The sequence below is a fragment of the Lipotes vexillifer genome, unplaced genomic scaffold, assembly GCF_000442215.2.
Source record: "Lipotes vexillifer unplaced genomic scaffold, Lipotes_vexillifer_v1.1 scaffold1339, whole genome shotgun sequence".
Classification (NCBI taxonomy): domain Eukaryota; kingdom Metazoa; phylum Chordata; class Mammalia; order Artiodactyla; family Lipotidae; genus Lipotes; species Lipotes vexillifer.
Genome location: NW_006771642.1, coordinates 253,854 through 274,733, shown reverse-complemented (window position 1 = coordinate 274,733; position 20,880 = coordinate 253,854). Strand labels below are relative to the sequence as shown.

At 46.8% G+C, this 20,880-nt stretch overlaps 1 protein-coding gene across 1 annotated transcript in view; it reads left to right on the top strand.

The window, feature by feature from the left end:
* The first annotated feature begins 7,020 nt into the window (after positions 1–7,020).
* ARNT2 (aryl hydrocarbon receptor nuclear translocator 2) overlaps positions 7,021–20,880 on the top strand; it is a 149,910-nt gene continuing 136,050 nt past the window's right edge. Inside the window, exons 1-2 of the mRNA XM_007447062.1 lie at positions 7,021–7,159; positions 18,745–18,859. Coding sequence (XP_007447124.1) covers positions 18,747–18,859 — 113 coding nt within the window. The 5' untranslated portion in view covers positions 7,021–7,159; positions 18,745–18,746. The remainder of the gene's footprint in view (positions 7,160–18,744; positions 18,860–20,880) is intronic.

Sequence of the window (20,880 nt, the reverse complement as noted above, 5' to 3'; positions counted from 1 at the left end):
GAGCAGGATGGTGGAGGTAAGCAGGCGGGAAATCAGGAGCTTAGGTTAGAGAGGTAAAAAGTGGTACCTCAAGGAGATTTTACATGACTTTTTCTTTTTTTTTTTTTAACATCTTTATTGGAGTATAATTGCTTTACAGTGATGTGTTAGTTTCTGCTTTATAACAAAGTGAATCAGTTATACATATACATATGTCCCCATATCTCTTCCCTTTTGCGTCTGCCTCCCTCCCACCCTCCCTATCCCACCCCTCCAGGCGGTCACAAAGCACCGAGCTGATCTCCCTGTGCTATGCGGCTGCTTCCCACTAGCTATCTACCTTACGTTTGGTAGTGTATATATGTCCATGCCTCTCTCTCGCTTCGTCCCAGCTACCCTTCCCCCTCCCCATATCCTCAAGTCCATTCTCTAGTAGGTCTGCGTCTTTATTCCCGTCTCGCCCCTAGGTTCTTCGTGACCATTTGTCTTAGATTCCATGTATATGCAGCATACGGTGTTTGTTTTTCTCTTCCTGACACCCTTCACTCTGATGGACCTAGAGACTGTTATTCAGAGTGAAGTAAGTCATGACTTTTTCTTGAGTCCTGGGTGCAAGGTGGCGGGTGGGGAGAGCACAGAGCAGGTGGGAATGTCCAAGGCCACCTTCTCCTTGATTCTTTCCAAGCCCTTCTCCCGTGAGGCCGCACCTGGACTCTACCTGCAGATGAGCTGCTGGTACCAGTGGGGTGTGTTCACCCGCTTATGCCCATCCCTCCCGGGACGACTTTTACACTCCCCAAAGCCCACTTTCCAGGGAGCTCCCCATCCCTTGGTGTCTGCAGACACAGCAGGTGGCCAGCATGGCTCCTCCTGGCCCTGTGTCCTCCCTCCTGCATTTACCTCCAGGCCGCTTTTCTCAGATGCCCAGCGTGCCTCCCCAGCTGCCAGCTCTCCCCCTGGGCTTCCTCCGTCTCTGGGCTGTAGCACTTGCTCCCTTATATTTTGGTTTTCAGTGCTCAGGAACCCTTAGGCTCCAAGATTCAGGGCATAGGAACCATCCCCCACCCCCAAGAAGAGCCACTGTCTGGTGCTCTTGCTTTGGGAGCGGCAGAGCCCACTGCTGCTGAGCAGGGGCCATTCAGGCTTCTGAACTGGCTTCCTTTCACTGTGGGCTCCCCGTCCTCCCTTCCCCCGCCTTCTCATCCGTTCCACTTCCTCCCAATCCAAACAGCAGTGCCTCCTGTGCGTCTTTCTCACCACACTCCTCCGTCTCGCGCCTGCTTCCTCCCCTCTCTCCCTCCACATGGAGTGGGCAGTCAGAAGGATACTCTATCCAAGGTCGTTATCGGGTCAGATATGGGTGGTGTGTGGGCTCCAGAGACGGCTTCAAAGCTGCCGTTGGTTACTTGGCACTGATTTTTGCACCTGAATAATTGAGAACCTTTTATGTGCCCCTTGGAGCAGCACTCAGAGTAAAATTAATTCCTCCACCCATTCATTCATTCACGTGAAATGTATGTACTGAGGGGCCTGGGCGTCCCATCTATGATGCTCTGCACCAGTGAGCAAATGACCTCCATCCAGGTGTCCAGGAAACCTCCACTGTCTTCACCCAAGTCACCCCCTTCCTTCGTCCTTCCCTGTCTCTGCCCAGCTCTCACCATTATAGAGCTTCCCCCTCCTGTCTTTACCCGAGGACATGGCGGGGGCTTCATCCAGCCTGGGTGAGCCAGCTGTAGCTGAAGTCCTAACTTCTCACCAGACAGGCACTCTGTTTCTTTTTGACTTTCAGGCCAGAGGTGGTGTTTTAGATTGTTTAAACTGCTATAACAAGAATACCATAGACCAGCGGCTTAAACAGCAGACATTTATTTCTGACGGTTCTGGAGGCTGGGAAGTCCAAGATCAAGACGCTGGCCTCTTTGCCTCTTGCTGTGTCCTCATGGCTGGGAGCAGAGAGACAGGGAGAGGAAGCAAGCTCTGTCCTGTCTCTACTTACAAAGAAACTAATTCCATCATGAGGGCCCCATCCTTAGGACCTAATGACCTCCCAAGGGCCCCACCTCCAAATACCATTCCACTGGGATTAGGGTTTCAATATATGAATTTGGGGGGGACACAAAGCAGTCTATAACAGGTGGGTAAATCACTCAGAAGAGCAGTTGGGATCTGAGCATTCAGCAAGGCTTCCAGGAACCCTGTTCTACGGGACCCAGTTCATCTCAAACATGGCAACAAGGAGAGCATGGCAGTCGTTGAAACATGTGTCGAGTCTCTAAGAAAAATGAATAGACACGGCTCCCTGCCCTCGGGGACTAGAGACCCAAGCTCAGCAAATGGCATGTTGTAACAGCATGGTCTTGCTTCCACCCCGTGCCTCCAAGGGTCTCCATCACAGTGCCGCCTCCTTAGGGTTTGAGTGAAGGTACGGAAGTGTTGCTTGCTAGGTGGTTCGGGGAGTCTAAACTCGGCAGTGGTGTTCCCAGGTGACCCACATCCCCCAGATCATTAACCATCTAGTGTCCTGGTGGGGGTGCGTTTGCTTCATGGTATATGGGTCCTGGCACCAGAGGTGTTACCCACCCCTTTCACTGTGGCGTCCAGGACCTGGCGTCCACACACAGCTGTGTGCGGTCTGGTTTAATATATGTGCCACTCTGTCAAAAGTGTCCTTGTTTGGATGAGAATTGATAAGGCCACGGTATCTCTGAGACTCTAGTCTGACTTGCTTTGTCCGTCGCTTACTGGGTAAACAGTGTTCACCACGAGTCCACCGGCTCATTGCCTCCAGAGCCTCTGGACCCTTCCCACGCGTTGCTGCTTGCGGTGTGGGTGTGCTGACACCTCAGCTCCCGGGGCTCTGTGAACTTACCTGTGTGTCACTTCTCACACAGCCACATGTCCTGGGCTCTTTGCTGGTCCTTATTCCCTCACCTTATCAGGTTCCCTCTTGCCTTTCTCTGTATTCACCGCCTACACTGTGCCTGGGACCTGGCAAGTGCTAGGTAAGCGTCGGGGTGGATTTGAGAGGCCGGCACAACTGTGAGGAGTTCAGGACCAGGTCCTGGTTCTGAATGGTACCGACTGGAATGACCGGCCCCCTGTGTGTGCAGGGAAGTGGGCCTTCACTCCCCACTGCCCACAGGCGTGGAGAAGTCATGGACTGGGGGTGGGGGATGAGGGGCAGGCCCAGGCCTCTGGCCACCACTGTCCCTCGTCCTCGCTTCTGAGCTGGCGGCGGCATGTCCCTCACCTCGAATGACTACTTTCCCAGTATTTCTTGGCTGGAGTCTCACCTTCTCTGTTTCTCTTCTGTTTTTCTCCTCTCCTCTTGTCTGGCCTCATGTCCCCATTCTTTCCACTTGCCTGAATATTTGATTGTTTACCACGTATATTTACTACTGTTCTCATCAGAAAAGAATAACTACTATCTCACCTGGGAAATGGGGATGGTGATGCTTCTCTCACAGCCCTGCTGTGGGGCTCAGCAGGTACTTTATCTTGGAGCCGCGCCGCCTTCCCGCCCACCACCCCTTCCCCTTCCTCCAGGGCGAGCTTGCTCAGCTGTAGGTGCTGCACGACTTCCCACCTGCCGGCCTCTGTTCCACTCCCCAGCTCTGTGCTCTAAGTTCCCAAGCAGCCCGCCCACGGGTCCAGCATCCCACGCCTGCTCCTTCACTTTCAGATCAACCACTTGCATTGTACCCCCATCATAAGAGTGCTGTATTCTAAATTGTAACAACTTAGAGATACAGAAAATGGTAAGTGGGAAATAAAAATCACAGGTAATCTGACCATTCAAATAGAGCTTTGTCCCCTTTTTAGTGTATTGACCTCAAGACACACACACACACACACACACACACACACACACACACAGAATCTTTCTCTACTGTATGTGTGTATTAGAGGTGCATTGAATTAAATCCATTGGACCTAATGCTGAACGTCTGAGCATCAAAGTCAACGTCTGGTTGTGTTTGAGGCTGGAGCTGAATATCACCATCGTTGAATGAAAGCCAGACATTTTTGAAAAGTAGGTTTTATTGCTATTTTATTATTATTTATTAGTAGTAGCTACATTGTAAAAGGTTGACATGTGACTCAGAATGATATATGGGCACTGTTCACGATTGATTGCTCCTGTGTTCATCATGCTGCAGTCAGTGACACTAAATAGATGTTCATTTGCAGTTGAGTTTGGGGGAGGAACGAGAGGTATCAGGGGGACTTAATATTTCCCTAACGTTTCCTCTTTTTTCTCTTTGTTTTCTTAATTGCATCTAGATTGATGATGGTTTCCTCTAGATCAGCTTGATGTACTTGATTTTGAAGATTTTCTCTCGTGCAGTTTTGAGGTAGCAAAGTTGACAAAGGTGGCTATTAATTCATCCTTGTACAGATATGAAAACTTCCAAATAAGAATTTTTCTTGAAAGATGCATGGCCTAAACAAATAAATTTTAAAAATTTAAAATCTTGACAGTTTATTGCCATGAAGGCCAGTACATATACCAAACAACTCCACAGAGATATTAATTACAGGGCTTCCCTGGTGGCGCAGTGGTTAAGAATCTGCCTGCCAATGCAAGGGACATGGGTTTGAGCCCTGGTCCGGGAAGATCCCACATGCTGCGGAGCAGCTAAGCCCGTGTGCCACAACTACTGAAGCCTGCGTGCCTAGAGCCTGTGCTCCGCAACTAGAGAAGCCACCACAATGAGAACCCCATGCACCACAACGAAGAGTAGCCCCCGCTCGCTGCAACTAGAGAAAGCCGACGTGCAGCAACAAAGACCCAACGCAGCCAAAAATAAATAAATAATTTTTAAAAAGCAGTCTTTCAAAATCTCTAAAAAAAGATATTAATTACAGCATACTCTGATAATCTCTTTTATTCTGCTTTGTATTATTTATGGCTCTATAGACATCTTAGCTCAAAAAGGATATACTAGTCTTCCTAAAGGCAGCAAGCTAATGCATTCTCCCTTAATATTTGTATTATTTCCCCATTTTCTCTTACATTTAAGTATTTGAAAATTCTTAATAATTGGTTTTGCACGTAAAATTAATAGCTGTCAGCCTATGGCAATGAATTATCACACATTATACTCCTGCAACAATATATTTATAAACCATCTGATAGGGAGAATTGAAACATATATATAAGGAGCTTTTCAATCTTAGTTTGTCTAGAATGCCTATTTACGTTTGAAAGTGAACATTCAGACTTGAACAGTAAGTTTGTGTGGCATGCCTTGTTTTGGAATTGCTGTTGATATACTATAGATGTAGATAACGATGGTGACCCATGTGATTATAGGGTCACTGATTACCCACAAGTTCAGGGACGCCAGAAACGATCCTGAAATGGGTATTCCACTGCTCTTCCTTTCAAAGGTCGAGGCATTTGCTCAGAAGCAGGGCAAGTACTGTGACTGAAGCTGAATTTTGATGGATCCCTGACAGATATCTGTTTGCCTCTAAGCTTTTGTATCCTGCTCTATTAATGTGTACCCTTAGCATTTTCCTGTAACATTATTCTTTGAAATCATAATATTTAATGGCTGAGTGATTTTTATCTGTGTGGGTATTCCATAATTTATTAGCTTTTCACTTTATGTCAGACGTTTTAGTTCATTTGGTTTCTTTTCAACTTCAAACTGTATTTGGACAGTCAGCGTGCATGGGAGTCATTCCTTTCTTCCCCTACCCTTCATATCCTTGGCCGCCATGCCAAGGCCTTGGCAGTAATCAAGAATTGGCCTCTTCCGTTTCATACAGGAAGGTCTCTCACGTATTTGAAGACAGTTTCACGTCTCCTCCTGCCTCAAGGAGTTTCCTTCAACCACAGCCTGGGTTTTAACTGAAGATCCCTCTAAGACCCTCTCAGGGGCAGCCTGTCCACTGACAGACCCCGAGCCTACAACCCAGGTGACCTGGCCTGTCTTCTGCCTGACAGATGAGACCCACTTCCCTCTGATGGTCTCTGGCTGTCGTATTTGACTCAAGCATGGGAGAATTCGTGGTGGAGGCCCCGTTGTGGTTATATATGTGGGCCTTTGTTTGTCATGTCCCAGAAGGCGGCCAGATTGAGTGTGGAGCTCACTCTTCCTGTCTTCCTCCAGAATCATAACCTCATCAGTAACCTCCCTACCTTTCTTCCTCTGGAATTGTTGGTTGTCCGTCTTCTTCTTGGGTCTGTGTGTTTTACCCTTTTTATAAAGTTCAAGGCAGGGATGCAGGGCCTTCAGCCAGGAGGGTGGGCTTGGACACTAGTGGGAATACAGGTGCTAACGCCCTAGTGGGCTCTGGTGCAGTGTCCGTGTTCCAAAGGGCACAGCACTGCCCACTCGGGCCAGGGAGCAGGGCTCTGCGTAAGCCAGCATTGCTAGCTGAGGTGGGAGGGCATCTCCCCAGGCTGCCCTGGGACTGGTTCCAGTTCCCTAATGCCAAACCTGCCTGCTGGCTAGGAGTGACTGAGGCCCACAGCCAGGGCTCTGTGTCCAGGAGGGAGACACCAGCTGATGGAGGAAGGATCTGGCCTCTTCCTCCTTTCCTGGGTCCACTGGCCGTCTCTTCCCATGTCTACCACCTCCTGCCCTGCTGCAGAGACCCCCACCCAGCCCACCTTTGGATGAGGGCTGCCTTAAAGAGGATACACGGCTGGTTAAAGTCTAGCAAGGACCTGGGGCCAGAGTCCCCTGGCTCTCGGTCTAATGATTTTTCTGTACCTTGTGCTACAAAAATCCCACCCTATGGAGGGCCTTTGGGAGTCATGTGCCCTGCCTTCCTTCCAGAAGTGGAAGGGACCCTTTCTCCCTTGCACATCAGAAGGAATCTTTTTTGATCTCTGCCTGACATGTTTTGATAACAATCTAGAGATTTCAACATACATTGTGGTTGCACAAGAAATCCAAGTCACCAATTTTTCAGAACCTAAGCAGTTAACATTAGAAATTTTGCTGCAAATAAATTGATCAGTATGCAAGACAGTTGTCACGGCTGAATCATGGTCCACAGTTAAGGTAAACAGATCTGTGATGACATTTTCTGAGCGGAATACAAATGCAGCTCATTTCCTCCCAGAGGTTTCTGACATTTCTTCTACACAGAAAACAGATTCTCCCAAGAAGGTGCTGGTCACAAGGAAGAAAGATCTTTGTTTAATCCCTCTGAAAAGGTATGGCTGTGATATTTGATATGCTTGCTGCGAAAAGAATTGTTCTAAGAGAAATGAATAGTGAAGAGAGCGTTTTTCTTTGGTTAGCTGTCCCTCACTCCCTCCCAACCATGGAGAGACCCTTTTGGTTTTTGTTTATTTGAATGGTTATCAAAATATTATGTCAGGGCTTCCCTGGTGGCGCAGTGGTTGGGAGTCCACCTGCCGATGCAGGGGACACGGGTTCGTGCCCCGGTCCGGGAGGATCCCGCATGCCGCGGTGTGGCTGGGCCCGTGAGCCATGGCCGCTGAGCCTGTGCGTCCGGAGCCTGTGCTCCGCAACGAGAGAGGCCACAACAGTGAGAGGCCCGCGTACTGCAGAAGAAAAAAAAAAAAAATCATGTCATTGTACTGTGAGAGTTTGCATGTCAGTAACATTTTTTTGCAGTGTGAAGATCGAGGGATATTTTTCTTATTTAGATTCACATGAAATAGTGGGGGAGGGAACAAAATGTCTTTTCATTTCCTCATGTTCTTTTCATCTGTAATGCTCTCAAGTTTCACATTTTTCCCCAGGTTTTTGCTCCCTATACTGTATTTTAGGAATTCTATACACTGTGTCTGCATTTGAAATGTGAAATAGTCCTTAGCTAGATGCTGCACTGTAAGCTAGATCTGTTTTCTGTATTCTGGTGAAGCTTTCAAAAGCCTACGCTTGTACTGCAGTTGAAATGAGCTGAAAACCTGCAACTTTGTGTAAGGGCAGGCAGTCATTCCATCCCTGTGTGAAACGGAAACAGCATTTCCTGGGTTGGGGGCAATACTGGCATTTGGGGTGGGACTGCTGTAGATGGAGACATTTCTGTCTATTTGTGCATTTGTCATTGGTTATGACCAGGGATCCTGAACAAGGAGCTATACAAGACGGTTGCATTTGAGGTGGGCGAATAATTCTAGATCCTCTTGGGAGTTGCAGTTGGGGTAAAAGGCCAGAAAGCTCCAGTGACTGGACATGAACAAGAGGGCATAGGCCCTTCAAAGCAGGGGCATGAATGAGTCTGTTCACAAATTCTGCAGCAATCAAAGGAATACATTTAGGAAAAGGGCATCATTTATATCGTGCTTCATTCCTCCCTGAAGCGTTTGCTGTCCGTTGCCAGGATAGCACAGGTGTGGCCTCCTCCAGGAAGCCTTCTTGGATCTTCCTGGTCCTTCCACTGGACACCCAGTGTCCAGTCTCTTGCACAGCACACAGCTCTCAGTATGAAATTACCTGGCTCTGGGTCTCCATCACACTCAAGACTGAACCTGTCAGTGGCAGGATGGGGTCTTTTCATCTCTGACCGACTAGCTTGTAGCACAGCTCCTGGCTCAAAATCAGAGCTTTGCAAATGCTGTGTGTAATTGAAACAGGCCCCATTTTCTTACAGCAGCTTCTGCAGAAGGAAGGGATGTCCTGATTAACCTCATTTCTTAGTTGGAGAATAGATGGGGAAACTGAGTCGCATAGCAATGAAGCCAGACTAGAACCAGATGCCTATTTAGTGCGTGACCCTCTGAATAAATGGACAGAGGAAGGTGTAAGCGATCACACCTCTCCTTTGCTGCAGAGTCCCCATACATCAAGTGTATGGTGTGGTAGATGTAAATATGCGACCAAACCAACCGTATTTTTCTTCCTCCTCCAGAAATTTTTTGCCCCATGCAGTCTCAGTGTAGGAGGATCAGGTGACCAAGGCTTTTTAGAGTCTTCCTTTCTGGGCTCTGACAGTGACACGTCATGCATTTTGAGGCAGTAACATCATTTCCTTCCTCCTGAATGCCCTCTGGGTGGCTGCATCATTCAGGCCCTGTTATCTGTCATCTGGACCGCTGTGACCTTCATTCATTCACAGGACAAGTACAGGTACAGTAAGAATGAATCACCAGGGACCAGACCTAGAATGGGAGGGGACGGGATTGGCCAAGGACAGGCTTCCTTGGAAAAGTGATGTTTGAGCTGAATCTCAATGACCGTTAGGAGTTAACTTGGTGAAGAGATGGAAGAGAGCTTTCTGGCCATAGGACACAGCATGTGCAAAGGCCCTGAGGTGGGAGGGAACACAGTGTGTTCATAAGATTGATAGGGCTGTGTGGCCAGAGCTGAAGAGGTGGGCAGGAGAGGTGGACAGAAGCCTGGCCACACAGGAACTGGCTGATTGTTGCAGGGAACTCCACATTTGTGCTGAGAGCAAAGAGAAGCCGCTAGAGGAGAGAAGTAAGAGGTGGACTGGTCAGCTCAGACTCCTGTGCGAAGAGTGGGAGAGTAGATGCAGAGGGATCAAAGGAGGAGGCCCTGCGATAGGCCAGCAGAGAACCCAGAGGACGGAGAGACGTTTAGGACCTGACAGCAGGACTTGAGAACTGGATTTGGGAATCATCAGCACAGAAATGGTATTGATGCTGGTGCTTGAATGGGTTCACCTGGAGGGAGAACAGAGAAGAGGGAGTGGTGTGAGTGCCTGGAGGCCTGTTGGAGGAGGGGGAGCTGGCCAAGGAGAGGAGAAGGCGGGCCTGAGAGGTGGGAGGGAGGGGGTGCGGCCCCTGGCAACCCAGGAGAGAGTGCTGGTGATGGTGAGAGGGCAGCTGCACCCCACAGAAAAGGGCGGGGGCAGAGATGAGACCCCTGTGATGACGCCAGCTCCCTAGCCGGGTGACAGGGACAAAGGCCTGACTGCGGGGGGATTGAAGGGAGAATGAGAGGTGAGGAGACCCTGAGGAGAGACCCGAAGGGGAGCAGTGACTTTGCCACACGTGGCAACTCTTTTTTTTTTTTTTTTTTTTTAAAGGACAAAATAATGATGCTGAGCAGGAATTCAACAGAAGAAATCAGTTGCTAATTTTTAGCAAATCACATCTATTGGTGAATCCATAGTAATTTTGGTATGGCAACATAATTTCAATATCTTAACAGTTCCAGAAATTTAAAAACCATCATATACATGAATGATGCAGTAGAAATACAGAATTTTTCTCAATCCGAAATACAGAAGGGGTATCTTATGCAGAAAAAAAAAAAAAAAACTGAGCCACTCTTTTTTTTTTTTTTTTTTTTTAATATTTATGTGTTATTTATTTATTTATTTGGCTGTGCTGGGTCTCACTTGCGGCATGTGGGCTCCTTAGTTGTGGCATGAGGGATCCTAGCTGAGGCATACATGTGGGATCTAATTCCCCAACCAGGGAGCAAACTCAGGCCCCCTGCATTGGGAGCGTGCAGTCTTACCCACTGGACCACCGGGGAAGTCCCCACAGTGGCAACTCTTACTTGTACAGTTGACAATTCCTCCTCTGCTTTTAGGATTGATTTGCATGTTGGCATGATGTTCTGGTCCGTAGGATGTGTTCATGTTTCTGTGGCACTAGAGCCTCTCCTTGTTACGTGTGGTCAGCCCTCAACTGTGGGGGAAGTCAAGATGCGGACCATGACCACCACGCTTGTCTCAGTGGAATTCCTTGCCAGTGCCCGCCTGGGTTGCCCACAGGGAACCAGAGTCAAGTGAGCGCGGGTGGTTCATCCGGGATTTCTGGGCTCCCTTGCTGGCTTGCGTGAACCCTCTGAAGGCAGTGTGGGGCTGTGTGGGACCGTGGGGTCCCAGGGCTGTGACGGGGGCACGTGCACCTGCTCAGGTGAGGCTCTCCTGGGTGAGAGCACGGTGTAGTGAGGAGGGAGCCGTGTCCACCTCAGTTCAGGGCGGGGGTTGTGCATCTGTGGAGCCCTGAAGAGACCTGGGAGAGGGGGTGGAGGCACACTTGGGGCCTGTCTGCTGACCCCTCCCTGGGCTATGGGTGGGCCAACCATTTAAAGGCAGAGCTCTCAGCAGGGAGGCAGTGTGAGGTCAGCACAGGACGAGGACCGCGGCTCAGGCTGCCCGGGTGCGTGGCAGCCCCCGTGTCTCCCTGTAATAGCATCGCCCTGGGGGGCATTTTGCACGTGGGGCTGCAGAGGAGTCAGTTCTGTGGCCACCCCCCTCTTCTGTGGCCCACTGTCACCCTTCCTGCACTCCTTTGAGACAGAGCCATAGAAATCAAATCACAGAAGTGACCTAATTCCTTACAGTAAGAAAATGATTGTAAGTTTTGTTAGTGTCTGTGTGTTTTACTTAGCAAACGCTTAGAGGTGCTTACTGTGTGCCAGACATCATTCCAAGTGCTTTATGGGTATTAGCTTTTTTAATCCTCATAGCAACCTCATGAGGGATTTACTATTTCTTATTATGCCCATTTTATAGATAGAAGACTGAGGCACAGAGAAGCTAAGTTTTGTTCAAGGGTTATGTAAAAATACAGACACACACACACACAATGTATGCTTTAAAAAATATTCTTTTCTTGGGGGAAAGTCAAAGGGGAAAGGGGAAATAACTTCTGCCAGGCATCTGTTATTTTTATTTGCCAGTCTTTATTTTTTTTTTAAACGACAGAAATTTATTGTCTCACAGTCTGGAGGCTAGAAGTTTGAAATCAAAGTGTCAGCAGGCTTGGTTCTTTCTGAAAGCTCTGAGGAAGACTTTCCCATGCCAGTCTCATTGCTTCTGGTGGTTGCCCACAGTCTTTGGCATTCTGTGGCTTGTAGACTGCCAGGCGTCTTAAATGAGTGATCTTCCTTAATCCCCACAGTAACTGTGCATGATGTGGGGATATTCCTTTTTCTATGGATGAGGAAACTGGAGCTTAGGGATGATGAATAGCTTGCCCGTGACCCCAAAGCATGGACATTTCCTGCATGTCACGCAGCTTCCACCTGGGCCTGTGATTTAGAGTCTTGATGTTACAGCGTCTCTGGTTGCCCCCACCCCACCCGGGGAAGGGGTCTGCTGGCTGCCCAGCCTCTGCCTGAGCACCTTGAGGGGCGAGGGCCCTGCAGGGGTGGCTGAATGGCGAGAGCCCGCTCTGCTGCTTCGCAGTCATGTGACCGAGGCATGGCCCTGACCTCTCTCTGCCCAAGTTCCCTCATCTGTAAAATGAGTTGACTTTATACCTCTCTTGTAGGCTGGATGTAAAGCACACGTGAAGAGCTTGGGACATAGTGAGCACTCAACATAAATCTTATTACCTTTATACAAAAATATTTTACATATTTTTGTATAGGATGTTTACCATTATTATTAAGCCAATCCATTCCATTGTTGGACACTCTTGTTATTAAAAAGGTATCCCCTTCCTTTATCTCTGTCTCATTCGTTCACTGCTTCTAGCTCTCCAGCTATATATGCTTTCGACTGTGGCTTACAATGAAACCCTTTAAAAATACTTATTTCTCTGTTTGTGGTCATTAAATTAACACATCATTAGAGTAATGTTAAATTAACACATGTTGTTGAAGAAAAAACCTTGTATATTCAAAAACAAAAAGAGCTTTTAGGAGAAAGTAAAACCCACCTATAATTCCCACAACAAAAATAGCCAAGTTTAACACATTGGTGTACTTGTATCTGCCTTCCGGTCTTCTTCTGTGCATATATTAAGTACACACACACACACACACACACACACACACACAGCTGTGGCATCCTCTTGTGAGGCATGGGTAACTTAATGTCTCTTGACACATACTGCAACTCGTCCTTCACAAAGGCTGTGTTCATGTACACCCCCACGGGCAAGGTATGACCATGGCCACATTGTCACCCAGTAGGTATCCGACTTGATTTCCTCTCTGCTCAGTGCTACGGTCAAGGTTCCACTTTTCTTCCTTTTGGAGTGAAATTCAATAGCCCTGGAGCAAATCAACAATGGGCTTATGGGGATACTTTCCATCTAAATGTATAATACCAGGCTCTGGGACTTTCCTGGTGGCACAGTGGTTAAGAATCCACCTCCCAATGCGGGGGACACGGGTTTGAGCCCTAGTCTGGAAGATCCCACATGCTGCAGAGCAACTAAGCCTGCACTCTAGAGCCCACAAGCCACAACTGCTGAGCCCGCGGGCCACAACTACTGAAGCCCATGTGCCTAGAGCCTGTGCTCTGCAATAAGAGAAGCCAACGCAAATGAGAAGCCCTCACATCACAATGAAGAGTAGCCCCCACTTGCCGCAACTAGAGAAAGCCTGAGAGCAGCAATGAAGACCCAACGCAGCCAAAAAAAAAAAACAAAACAAACCAGGCTCTGCCTTGGAGACCCTCACCTCTGAGTGAGGGTCTCACCTGGTGACCCTCACCTGGTGAGTGACCTTCCTCTGGCCACCTTTCCTGGGTAGGTGTCCTAGGAGATTTGGTAACTTACATTCGAGTCATATGAAAAAGTTGCCAGATCTGGGGAGCAGTAGTCATTTTTCCAAAGAAGGCTGACAGCTGATTACATCGGTAGATATGAACATAGATTACAGATGAGAGAGACATGTTTTTTATATTTTTATTTGAATGTATTAAGAGTGGCTCCTAAAAGACATTAGAGAAAAGTTTAACCTTTAAAGTGAATTTTAGTCTCATCGGTTGCATCTTTCACTTGGTTTGTTTCGTATCTAAAACACTATTTTAGTTACCACGATGGCATTTGATAAAATGAGACATCTGTTCCTTGAAGGAGCTAAGAAAATGGGATAGGAGCAGATTTCCTTGATGTCATAAAGCATATTTGTCTTAAACCAGCAGGTCATTACAATTAAATTCAAGGACTAAGCAAGCTTGCTTACCATCACCATAATCATGATAATTTTAATCATTGCTTCCTGAGAGTTTTTTTCCCCTCCTAGGCACTGTGTTAGGCTCTTCATATACATTATCCTTAATTTTTAAAATGATCCTTTAAAGTAGATTATTGCTAGGAACTGTTTGAGTTGTGATTTGAAACCAGGTATGTTTCACTGCAAAGCTCTGTGGCCTTTCTGTTACCCAGTTATTGGTCATTATTATTGAATATTCTGGAAGTTCTGGCCAGTGAAATAAGACATGAAAAGAAATTAAACCTTTAACTATTTAAAGTGAGAAAATAGTGTCATTATTTGTACCCCATAGGATTTGTAAAATTAGAAAATTCAGAAGAATTAATGATGAATTATTACAGCAATTTAAAAAATTTGGTGAAATGGCAGGACATGTGGCAATGGCCCTAGAAACTCTTTAGCCAGGCATGCAGATTTTGAAAGCATAGTACATACATAGAACAGCAAGGGAGGGGAGGGCAACACCTATCTTAGCTGCTGGTCGAATCAGTTGACATCAAGCATGATAGAGTTATTGTAGCACAATTGTCTTCATAGCTAGTAACCAATCAGAAAGTAATCTGGGAAAGGAGATCTCATTCACACTAGTATCAATGATCATAACACACAACACAACACCACATCATAATAACATCACAAAGTACCTAGAAATAAACTGAATGAGAAAGTGGGGGGATCTATATGATGAAAATGCAAGACTTTTTATTGAGCTAAAAAGGAAGTCTTGAGTAAATTATAGGCTTATGTCAATTCTTTGTTGAAAATTCTAAATATTGCAAAACTGTCACTTTTCTCCAAAATTAATTTGTAGGTTCAAGATAATCCAATGAATTTCCAAAGGAGGTTAAACTTTATATCTTAATCAAATTATTCTAAAATTTAAATGGAAGAATAAGCCAGAAGAACAAAGATAATTCTGAAAGGTAAGAGTAGTGAGAGAAACTTGCATCACTAAGTGTGTTATAATGGTGCAGTACTAGAGCAAGTAGAGATAACTGGGTAATTGACAAAAAAAGAAAATAGATATTCTAGAAACAGACACATTTTCTATGTACAAATAAAATGTAAGACAGAGGGAGCATCAAAAAAACTTATGGGGAAAAGGAAGGACTCGAATAAATGAGGTTAGGACAATTGATCTTTTCTTATGCTGTGGACTGAATTGTATCGTCTTCTCAAAATTCATATGTTGAAGCCCTAACCGTACCAACCCCACCCCACCCCCCACTGACTGTATTTGAAGCTAGAGCTTATGGGAGGTAATTAAGTTTAAATGACGTCATAAGAGTAGAGCCCTAGGATTGGTGGCCTTAGAAGAAGAGAAAATGTGATGACACGGAGGGCAGGTGGTCTGTAAACCAGGAAGAGGATTCTCACTGGCACCCAAATTGGCTGGCACCTTGATCTTGGACTGCCCAGTCCCTGAACTGTGAGAAAATACATTTCTTTTGTTTAGGCCCCGCGTCTGTGGTATTTTGTTATGGCAACCCAAGCTGACCAATACATCTTAAAACTCTACCTCTTAAAGCTTTCTCTAGTATTAAAAAGTCTCTCAAAAAAAAAAAAAAATCTCTCAACCTAAAAAAGCAAGCAACAGATTGGAAAAATATTGTAAAGGATTTTCAGAAAATGTGGCAAAGCTCTAATATCTTTGTCATAAAAAGAGATCATACAAATAGATGAGAAAAAAACCTCTGAGTCTCAGTAGAGAATTGGGTACATGATATACAGATGCAGTGTACAGGAGAAAATGTAAACCTAGAATGAGTCAGGTCTTCTTAGAAATGCTTTTGGAATGCGGGAGGGGAGAGGGGGTAGTTTTGGACATTGTGGATGGTGAGCCGCCATCCTTCTGTATCGTGTGTGCAGCCCCCTTTGCTGGAGATGTGTATGTGCCTCTCATCTGCAAATTATGTTGATGTATTTGCATATAAGGCTCCCTTGCTCCCTTCCCCTTATCCCATGGTGCACAGGCTCTATGGCACATGCATATCACATGTAAAGATTGTAGCCAACTCAGCATATCTACCACATGGCCTTCATGAAGCATACACTTTCTCTGTGGTAGAAACTACTTGTGTCTGCCTGTCCACTTGCACTGGGTATCTTGCACCAAGCCTGGAGGGCACAAGAATATACCTAGTGGGGTCTGAGGGAGGCAGGCTGGTGTGGGCCTGTCCTCGCAGAGCTGGCTCTTTTTCTGAGCCAGTGAAACTTAATAATGGGAAACAGTCCAGCAGAATAAGATGCTGATGTGACAGCAAGACTGGGCCTGCCCCTGGCCCGGCCCCTGGTCCACCGTGGGCACCTGTGGAAGTCACTTAATCTCTTTTTCCTTGCTTCCCTCATCTGTCTGAGGAAAGGATTGGACTTTCCGTATTCCTCAACCCTTGCCCCATAGCCAGGGTTTTTGTAGAACTTCACCGTCTGCACCTTTGTTTTCCCCAAATAAAATGGGACAGATATCAGCTTCTTTCCTAACTGCACATTGCCTTCCGTTTTCCACTCCTTCCTCCCCACTCGCCACCTCCGAGCTGGAGGGTAACCACACAGGGAAAGGGTGGGCCTTTGCAGGTCTGCAGACAATAGCGAAGATCTCCAGCCTGACGTTTCCTTAACTCAAAGGCAGGAATGAGGTAATTGACTTTAAGATACTTAAACTAGTGTCACGTGGAACATGAGTTGTTCGGAGAACACATTTTAAGAGTTTCCACCATTAGAGACCTTTGTGATATGCTGGCTTAGTCACAGGTAAACAAACGTCCTTATATCAGGACTTCTCGGTGTGTTTTTTGGTGGGCACTGAAATCTTCGAGAAGGGGGGTAAGTCTTCGGCTTTTCCCTAACCTGTTTGACCACGCCACCCTTTCTCCTGGAGAATCTTAAGGGCCTGATGTTCTGTGGGACTTACTTTGGGAAGCAGTGACTTTTCTTTTCGCCCATGTTTGCACTGGCAGTGATTCAGCCTTTTAATTTTGGGACTTAATGGACTTAACGTGCTTTAGCCTCCATTGCAGAAAAAAATACAGATTTCTTATCAGAAGCAGGCAGATGTAAGGTTATGAGGTCATTGCTGTTCATACTGCCTAGCTGTCACAAATCCAGTACAGGAATTGTTTAGAGCGGAGAGGATTGCTTTGAGAAAGGGATTTTTTTTTTCTCCTTGAGTACTTTCCAATGTGTACATTAGTTAAAACAACAACAACAACAACAACAAAACCTAATAGCCCTCAAGTTTTTGTGAACATAGTGGAGTAGCTAAATTAAGATTTTGTTTATTAGTACTGTAAAATTTTCTACAGAACTTTTGAGTGGAGTAGTTCAAGTTGACCTTAGAGTATGTTTATTAAACACAGTGTCTTTGGACATAACTGTGGATCAGCTGTCAGATGCCTCCGTGGTTTCTGGGAGGGGGCAGAGAGCAGTAACTTAACACTTCTGAGCATCACCAATGTTCCTTCACTAACAAGGGCCCACAGGTCCCTGTCTTTATCCCAGACTGTCTTTCTGAGATACATTTTCGTAGACTGTTGCTTCCCTTCTGCCCTGGATAAGAGTTGGGCTGAGGAAATTGAGCCCCGTGGAAGTCATTCCCAAGAACAATAAACAGGATCAGAGAGGCCCCTGGAGTATTGCATTTGCCATTTAATGGTCTGAGGAAAGGTCATCTGAGTTCAAGAACTCTCCACAAAGTGGGAAGGAGAAATTCTTTAACTGTGGTTTCTTTGACATTAGGGATGTGTACCTTGGCCTTAACAAGCTTCTGAAAGTTTGTAGCTTATAAGCAATAATACATTATGATAAAGATGTACTGGAAAGGTACTCTCGTCTAATGCCAGACATACCTGTTCTTCTTTTTTTAATTGGAGTATAGTTGCTTTACAACGTTGTGTTGGTTTCTGCGGTACAATGAAGTGAATCAGCTATACGTATACATATATCCCCTCCCTCTTGGACCTTCCTCCCAACCCCCACCATCCCACCCATCTAGGTCATCACAGAGCACCGAGCTGAGCTCCCTGTGCTATATAGCAGGTTCCCACTAGCTATCTATTTTACACATGGTAGTGTATTTCTGTCAAACCTAATCTCCCAATTCATCCCACCCTCCCCTTCCCCGCACCGTGTCCACATGTCTGTTCTCTGTGTCTTGTGTCTCTATTCCTGCCCTGCAAATAGGTTCATTTGTACCATACCTAGAGTCTGTCATACAGAGTGAAATGAAGTAAGTCAGAAAGAGAAAAACAAAGACATACTTATTCTTTAAATTAACATTTCTTCCCAGAAAGTCCTGGCTGTGGAGAGCCGTTGTCACTGGCTTACCGTGCAGCCCGAAGGGATGCTTTTAAGGCCCCTGGACCTCACTGTCCTCCTCATGAATGAAGGGCCAGGCAGGGCTCTATATTCAGGGATTCTGAGTCCAAATTTAGAGAGGGGAACAGACTTTCCGCTTGAACACAGATGCCCAGGCTGAGGACCGAGCATCAGTGGTGCTGCCGCAGGGGATTGGCTCTTTTGGTTCTCTGGGTTGGCCCCATGTGGGCTACCAGTAGTTGGGACCAGCAGTGGGGTCCTTCCCCTTAAGCTTTGGCCACATACCTGGATTCCTGAACGTCTTACCTGCCTCCAGGTGACAGGAGACAGGAGCTCTTTATGAAAGCTAAGTTAGCTGCGCGAACTCTTTTTTTACCACCTAAACTAAGTATGGGCATACTCCCCAGGGATATCCTTTTCCAGACGGGGGAAGGGCTCAGCTGCGTCACGTGACTAATGATGGGCCCAGGACCCAGGTCCCTGGATTCTCCTCCCAGGTGGTGCTTCTGGTCTGCCGGACAATCTTCTTGCTTATTCCTGGACTTTTCTGGCATTAACAAAACCTCTCATCTTTGCTGAATTGCAGAAATGGCTTCGGACATCCCTGGATCGGTGACATTGCCCGTTGCCCCCATGGCGGCCACTGGACAGGTGAGGATGGCCGGGGCCATGCCCGCCCGCGGAGGAAAGCGGCGTTCTGGGTAAGCAACCTCGGTGGTTCCAGGAATTGGGCTTAATACATGTTGAGCAACACTCTTGACCTGTTAGGAAAATATTGTCTCTCCCCCTCCTGGAGAATAAAAGCTCAGCAGTTTGCATCCTGTTTAGATTTTGCAAGATTCCTAACTATGCATGTGATTTGCCTCGAAGTGTTTTTGGGCCTCAGCACCCAGCTGGGGACATCTGTTTGCTTGTCCTTGTGGTGAGAATGGCTCTGTGATCCTGCTGGGCTTTGCTCAGGCCATCTCTCTGAGGGAGGGGACTTACCCATCCCTCTGCCTGAGCCCACCAGCCGGAGGGCAGCCCTGCAGGTCGAGCTTCAGCCCCTGTGGGCAGCAAAGATCCCTCTGGTGCTCTCTGTTCTTTGCTCCGTCTACCCGTCTTTGCTAGGTGGTGTGCAGGAATTCCTTTCCAAAAAACCGGCTCTAGCCCAGCACCTAAAGGCTGGGCAGCTTACACTGTAACCTGCTCTGCCAGTAAAGTTGGTAACAGTGTTAAGTTCTGGTGGGACCAGAAAGACCATCATTCCTAAACTGATGGAACCCGAAACGACGTCTACTCATGATGTATGGTGTCTGTAGCTGTGCAGAGATCTACGAAACCGATCAACCAACACAGATCCCTGCAGGAAAAACATAACCGACATTTTCAGACTCTGTATATCAACCAACCCCTTTCCTTCATTGAATCAATTTTATTTTCAGTGAAATATTTGATAGACAAATATTTGATAGACAGATACTTTCATGAAATAGAATCAATTTGTCCTATTAATGCAATTTCCAATAACCCAGGTCTCCCCAGGAAGACAAGGGTCCAGGCTCATTTGTAAAATGGTCCATCATTTTAAACCTGAGAGTCGCTTTTAAACCAGTGTGAGTCTTAAACGGGGCTGGGGGAGGGGGAGCAGGTATGTTATGAGGACCTGGGGTGGAATGGAGTAGGATGAAAAAGCCCCTTCAGCGTTATAACTTGAGATGGTGAAAAGACTGCTGTGTGTGTAGTAGTCTTTAAAAGAAGGGCTAAGATTTTGGTGATTAGTGAGAGGGTAATGGAGTCTGGTTCCCCAGCCTTCTCCCCTCCATTCAGCTTGCTCCCCTCCAGGGTGCTGATGCAGTCAGCGTTCCTTCCAGCGGGACCAGCAGAGCTCTCATGAGCAGTGTGGTGCCTGCGGCAGAACTCCTGAGATCAGCTTTATAGTAGGAAGCAGCCTGCCCTAGGGCTTACTACAAACCCAGACATCCTCTTTTAACCAGCTATTCTTGCTAACTAGGTGCTAAGCTCAGTGGAGTGTGGGTTGTTGAAAGAATGCACTTGATGTCAACATATAAACTTACTGAATTTTTTTTTTAAGATGCCAGGCCTTTTAAAAATTATTTTAAATGTCAGTGCTTGCTAACTTCCATTCCCTGGGGACAGAGCCTCATTGCTGGCCCAATCCTCTTTTTTTTTTTTTTTTTTTTTTTGGCCCAGTCCTTTTTAAGAAGAGGAAGCACAGGACTCTTTGTTTCTTTTTTTTTTTCTGTATATTTAACATTTTTTTAAATTTTATTTTATTTATTTTTTATACAGCCAGTCCTTATTAATTATCCGTTTTATACATATTAGTGTATACATGTCAATCCCAATCTCCCAATTCATCCCACCACCACCACCCCCCGCCACTTTCCCCGCCTTGGTGTCCGTACGTTTGTTCTCTACCTCTGTAGCACAGGACTGTTTGATGCAGGAAGGTGGGCTGGGCCAGGGCCAAGGACAGGCAGAGATGCTGGGGCTCAGTATTTGCAGGACAAGGAGCCCTCTCCGTGCAGAGCAGTCGTCGCTGAGCCTCTGCCACCCCTTCCGCAGGGTGTGTGCTGGGCCTACGCTTTGCTCAGGGCTGGGCTGTGGCTACTGCCCTCCTTGACCTCGCAGTTCCTGGCGTCCAGACCCTGACATCTGCTTGCTGCCTGAGCTGATGACCGGACAGTGGACTCGGTCTCTTTTCTGAAGAGGTCCTCCA